At 35.3% G+C, this 6,042-nt stretch overlaps 1 protein-coding gene across 2 annotated transcripts in view; it reads right to left on the bottom strand.

Moving 5' to 3' along the window:
- Positions 1-486: 486 nt before the first annotated feature.
- Positions 487-6,042, bottom strand: part of tbx4 (T-box transcription factor 4) — a 22,470-nt gene continuing 16,914 nt past the window's right edge. For both annotated transcript variants that reach the window (XM_016229276.1, XM_016229275.1), the window contains exons 6-9: positions 3,392-3,544; positions 3,200-3,288; positions 2,889-3,124; positions 487-1,974 (exon numbers count right to left, since the gene is read on the bottom strand). In XM_016229276.1, coding sequence (XP_016084762.1) covers positions 1,328-1,974; positions 2,889-3,124; positions 3,200-3,288; positions 3,392-3,544 — 1,125 coding nt within the window. In that variant the 3' untranslated portion in view covers positions 487-1,327. The remainder of the gene's footprint in view (positions 1,975-2,888; positions 3,125-3,199; positions 3,289-3,391; positions 3,545-6,042) is intronic.

Raw genomic sequence — 6,042 nt, 5'->3', positions numbered from 1 at the left:
ACATCTCAAGGATTTCCATCCCAGCCAGTTGAGTTTTGGACTTCAGATGAGTTCTCTGTTCTTCTCTGTTTCTCTCTTAATGATCGTTCTTTAAGCTTCCATCTGGTTGAAAGGAATTCTCTGATGTCGCATTGTGCTAATTGAACAAATTTGGACAATGATTTGGTGCCAGACTCACAACTCAAACACTTCTCTTTTACCATATATTGTTAAGCCGGACAGACACAGTCCAATGAAAATGAAGGAAAAGCAAAGGAGCCAATTCAAGACCACTGAGCTGAAGATTTCAAGATTATTTTCTGATGAGATGGAATCTGGAGCAACTTCACCACTTCACAAGGTGCTTGGACACAAACTATGTACAAGAATATGAAAAAAGAATCCAGCACTACTTATGATGAAGGGAACTTTAATACTGTAGAAGTACCTACGCATAGAGTATTTTCTGAGCCAGCTTTAATCTGAGCTGTAAATCTGGTATGCATTTTAGTTTTTTGCCACACATCATCATTTGAGTATGGTAGAGGGTCAGGTGTTTTAATATTTAATCGCTTGAGTTGCATTACAAAGATTGCATAGCATCAGTACACAAGCAAATTCCATTTAAATGTAATGTATATAAAAATGGAAAAAATTGTTTTGTTTTTTTACTTTATTGCAATAATAGGAAATAATAAGAATCTCTTAATAACACCCAGAAAATTACTCCAACCAATCTGGGCTTGACACAGGTTTTGTACACTCTAACATTTGAAGAGGAAAAAGGCAGCCTTAGTAACTAAGTCTGTTTAGGTTAACTAACAACTAAACTCTTCAATATAACCCATTGACACTTTTTTCATTATGCTACTAATACACAAAATATCTCAAGCGTAGCATAATTTCGATTGGCACACACATTTTGTGCTTCATACAGAAAGTCGAAAAGGTTCATCTTAAAGGGACAGTTCACCCAAAAATGAAAATGCTGTCATTATTTGCTTTCCTTCATGTTGTTCTCATGTGACTGTTGTAGAAGAATTTGTTGAAGAATTTTTCATTATTGAGTGAACAATCTCTTTAATGCCAACTACAGTGCATTAGGTATGCTGTTTGTGCTTGGCTTTACCACCTGCGCAACTCTAGTCGTATCTCAAATTCAAATAAATACACAGTGCCACAAATTGTAGGTTTCCTATTCTATTAGGCTAAATAGATTTGTGGCTTTGCTTTACAATTTAGCATCATGGCTGTATGTAAAAATAATCTCATTGCAGTTGTTGTTCAGAGAGTTTGTTGCTCTTAGCTGAAGAGGAATATAGTTGTAGATGGTGTTGTGGGTAACTCTTTAACTGTCAGTCCAGTGCGGCCCAACACTGCTGAGGCCCGTTTGGTATTGATAGGCTGGTTCTCGTGTTGAAGTGGGGCTATGGGTCGGATAGCTTGTGAAATCCCTTTGTGAACGAACCGGTGACCCAGGCTTCCTATGAAACAGTGAGGAATGTGCTCTGTCACGGGGGGCAGGGCCAGAGGGGGAGGAGGATGCTGAAGATGGTGTGGGTGGCAACACCCGCTGTGTGGTAAACGTGATTAGGTCGGGAGGTGCTGGATGTGGACGCTGCATGGACTGTGAGTGGTGGGGAACCACAGAGCCAGCGGAGGCTGTGCTGTTGAAGTGGGCGGGAAAGGGCTGGTATGGCATAGCCTCCACAGTCTGCATGCCGTAACGAGGATATGGCTGCACTGTCGCCCACATATTGCAGTTCAGAGAGGGGGCCGGGAGGTCATCGGCACCTACTGTGCCCCCTGCCTCTCCCTCCATTCCTCCATACATGCATGCCTCTCTAGAGCCCAACGCATCGCTGCAGTATGGATGGGACAGCAGGGGTGGATCGTAGGAAGGAGGGGAGCGGAAGTAGTGCTCATCTGAAACTGCAGAGGCTGTTGTGTCACGATAGGGGCGTTTGCATCCCAGCTCCAAATGCCTTGTGTTATCTAAAAGAAAATATTATATTTGAATACACAAAGCTTTGAAATTAATCACATTTTGAAAAATGCATTTTAAATAATTCATAAAACTGCAACTAGTCTTAGTTTATGTCAGAATTAGGGATGTACCCATGCCGATAATCTTATTATTATATTATACTACCATTATTATATTATGTTATGTTCCATGTTATGTTACTCATATTATTATTAATATATATATATACTGTATATCTATCTATATATGTATAATATGTATAATGCAAATAATTTTATGATGCCTAAATTCACTTTGTAGCTTTTATATTTTAGTGATTATAATCATTATAAAGTGAATTTAGACATTTTGTCATTCGTTGTTGTTTTTTTATATTGATGATTATTTTATTTTATTGATTTTAATCATTTTAAATGCTACAACTCACGCAGGATGCATTTATTTAATCAAAACTACACTAAATTCTACAAGTGAATTTAGGCAACCGTTTTATAATGCAAAGTTTAAAAATTGAAAAATAATAATGAGATTGACATTACATTTAACAGTGTTAAATTATTAATTTAATTATTATAGGTTTGGGGTTGTACATTTTTTATGTTTTTGAAAGTCTCTGAAAACTAATTATGAGATTGACGTTACATTTAACAGTGTTAAATCATTAATTTAATTATTAATAATTAACATAGCTAATTATTAAATTATTAGCATTTTTTAAGTATAAATTTAAGTGAACGTTAGATTACTTTAAAGGAAATCTAAATGTAAAAATACAGGAAATGAGCACAGCTGATATCGAATATATAAAACCTGACCGATACAGATACATATCAACCAATAACCTATATTGTACTCATTTTGTGCATCCCTAGTCTGGATTCATGTGTGTTTGGCAAATAAGGTGGTTGCTATAGCCCTGTACCTCTGTGCTTGAAGCAGTGGTAAAGAAGGCTGGATTCCCGGCTAGATGGGAAGGAGTTAGAGAGAGCTTCCTGGGAATCAGAGTTGGGTAGAGGGACACCACTGTCATACTGATAGTGAGAAACCACCTGCGGGTGGCTACTCAGCACACCTGCACCCAGTTTTCCTGACAGATGGCCATGCGATGAGATAAGCCGCTGCCGGACCATGTTCTTAGAAATTACAGGGTAATCTTTCCTAGGAAAAGGGGCACTTGATCAATAAGATATCTATTTGGTACATTATGCAGCATATTTTCAATAATAATCTTACCCTTGAAGTCTGGACACACGCAAATCACCCTCATCGCTGCCACGGAAACCTTTGGCGAAAGGATTGTTCTCAATTTTTAACTGGGTGATCTATAAAAAACAAACAAGTTATTAATTGTAATGTTTATTAAAAACAACTGCAGGTGTGAGCAATAGTTGACACTATTGTGTTATGGGCAGGTTCTGTTGGTACCTTATGGTTCTGATAGGATGTAACAGAGATGAAAGCTGTTTCATGGAAGACGTGAGTGCAGTAGGCCGTATTCTTAGAGCCAAAGGCATTGTTTTCATCAGCCTTCACGATGTGTAACCTGGGCTGGTATTTGTGCATTGAGTTCAAGATGATCTGAGAACAGAAATGCAGGCCTACATTAGGAAAGAATTGCATGTATATTTTCATACAATTGAAACATAGATTATTAACATACTGACAGCGCTTGACGCATGAAGGACTTTAGATATGTTTACATTTATCTTCCTATTACATTTATTTTTATATAAAAATATGAATAATAATATATTTATATAAAATACCAATGGTTAGGTTTATGCGTATGGGTTGGGGTTAGAGCTTTATTAAATATATATATGTATGTATGAATGTATATTTAAAATTATTTGAACACTAGTATTGTTAGTGTTACTAGTAGAACACCAAAATTATTAGAACACTAGTATTTTCACCAGCTAAATTCTATCTTTTGCTGTAGAATTCTATCTTTTAACCGAACAAACTGAGACAGACTAAATCCAGAAGAACTGTGGCAACGTCTGCAAAGAAATAACTGACTTAAAACCATATTTTAGCTGGTGAAAATACTAGTGTTCTAATTTATATATATAAAAAAATAACTTTTATAGCTTTAAGGATTCATCTATATTTAATTTAGAATTTAGTGTTTGATAACTTCAATTTCTGTATATTTCTGCTGAAGGGCACAGGTAAATATGACATTTATTATAATGGGTTTATGTGAAGATTGTTTTAAGTTCACTTAAATTAGAAGTTATTTTTTAAAGTCTAATAAATGTTAAAATTAATAGCTCTCAATTATACTGTAATGTTGAATGGCTATAGTTTCACCAGCTAAATTCTATCTTTTGCTGTAGAATTCTATCTTTTAACCGAACAAACTGAGACAGACTAAATCCAGAAGAACTGTGGCAACGTCTGCAAAGAAATAACTGACTTAAAACCATATTTTAGCTGGTGAAAATACTAGTGTTCTAATTTATATATATAAAAAAATAACTTTTATAGCTTTAAGGATTCATCTATATTTAATTTAGAATTTAGTGTTTGATAACTTCAATTTCTGTATATTTCTGCTGAAGGGCACAGGTAAATATGACATTTATTATAATGGGTTTATGTGAAGATTGTTTTAAGTTCACTGAAATTAGAAGTTATTTTTATAGGCTATAATCAATGGTTAAAAATTGGGGGGGAGGGGGCAGTTTTATAGAGAAATCAGTATTGGTATTATTGATAATGGCCTTCAGTCATAAAAAAAGATGCCATTAAACAAATATAAAAAAAATACACTTTATTGTTGTTTGTACACTAATTTGAAGATTGAATGTGAAAATATTGCAATAAACTCAATAATTTTAGAAAAAATGATTGCAAAAAACACTATGTATGTATATATATATATATATATATATATATATATACATACATAGTGTTTTTTGCAATCATTTTTTCTAAAATTATTGAGTTTATTGCAATATTTTCACATTCAATCTTCAAATTAGTGTACAAACAACAATAAAGTATACATACATACATACATACATACATACATACATACATACATACATACATATATATATATATATATACATACATACATACATACATACATACAGTGCCGTGAAAAGGGTTTTGCCCGCTTCCTGTTTTTTTTCCCTTTATTTGCATATTTGTCACACTTAAAAGATTCAGATCATCAAACTAATTTTAATATTACACAAAGATAATGCAAGTAAATACAAAATGCAGTTTTTAAATGATGATTTCATTTATTAAGGGAAAAAAATCTGTCCAAACCTATCTTGCCCTACGTGAAAAATGAATTGCCCCCTCCAGTTAAATCATGAAAGAACTGTGATTAACCACATTATTTTAGAAAGCGGAGTTAATTTTCACTAGCCAACCCCAGGCCCGATTACTGCCAGACCTGTTGAACCAAGAAATCACTTCAATAGAACCTGTCTGACAAAGTGAAGCATGCTTAAAGAGCAACACATCATGCCGTGATCTAAAGAAATTCAAGAACAGATGAGAAACAAAGTAGTTGACCATCTATCAGTCTGAAAAGGGTTTTAAAGCCATTTCTAAGGCTTTGGGACTCCAGTGAACCATGGTCAGAGCCATTATCCACAAATGAAGGAAACCTGGAACAATGGTGAACCTTCCCAGGAGTGGCCGGCCTACCAAGATTACTCAAAGAGTGCAACGACGACTCATCCAAATGCGACAAAAGTTTAACTTTTTGGAAGGTGTGTGTCCCGTTACATGTGCCGTAAAACCAACACAGCATTTCATAAAAAGAACATCATACCAACAGTCAAACATGGTGGTGATAGTGTGATGATCTGGGGCTGCTTTGCAGCTTCAGGACCTGGACGACTTGCCATAATTGATGGAACCATGAATTCTGCACTCTATCAGAAAATCCTGAAGGAGAATGTCCGGCCGTCAGTTTGTGACCTCAAGCTCAAGCACACTTGGGTTATGCAGCAGGACAATGATCCCAAACACACCAGCAAGTCCACCTCTGAATGGCTCGAGAAAACAAAATTAAGGTTTTGGAGTGGCCAAATCAAAGTTCGGACTTC

This window comes from Sinocyclocheilus grahami, unplaced genomic scaffold, assembly GCF_001515645.1.
Source record: "Sinocyclocheilus grahami isolate Dianchi unplaced genomic scaffold, SAMN03320097.WGS_v1.1 scaffold350.1, whole genome shotgun sequence".
NCBI lineage: Eukaryota > Metazoa > Chordata > Actinopteri > Cypriniformes > Cyprinidae > Sinocyclocheilus > Sinocyclocheilus grahami.
The sequence above is the reverse complement of the archived record's forward strand: the minus strand, read 5'-3'. Positions and strand labels throughout refer to the sequence as shown.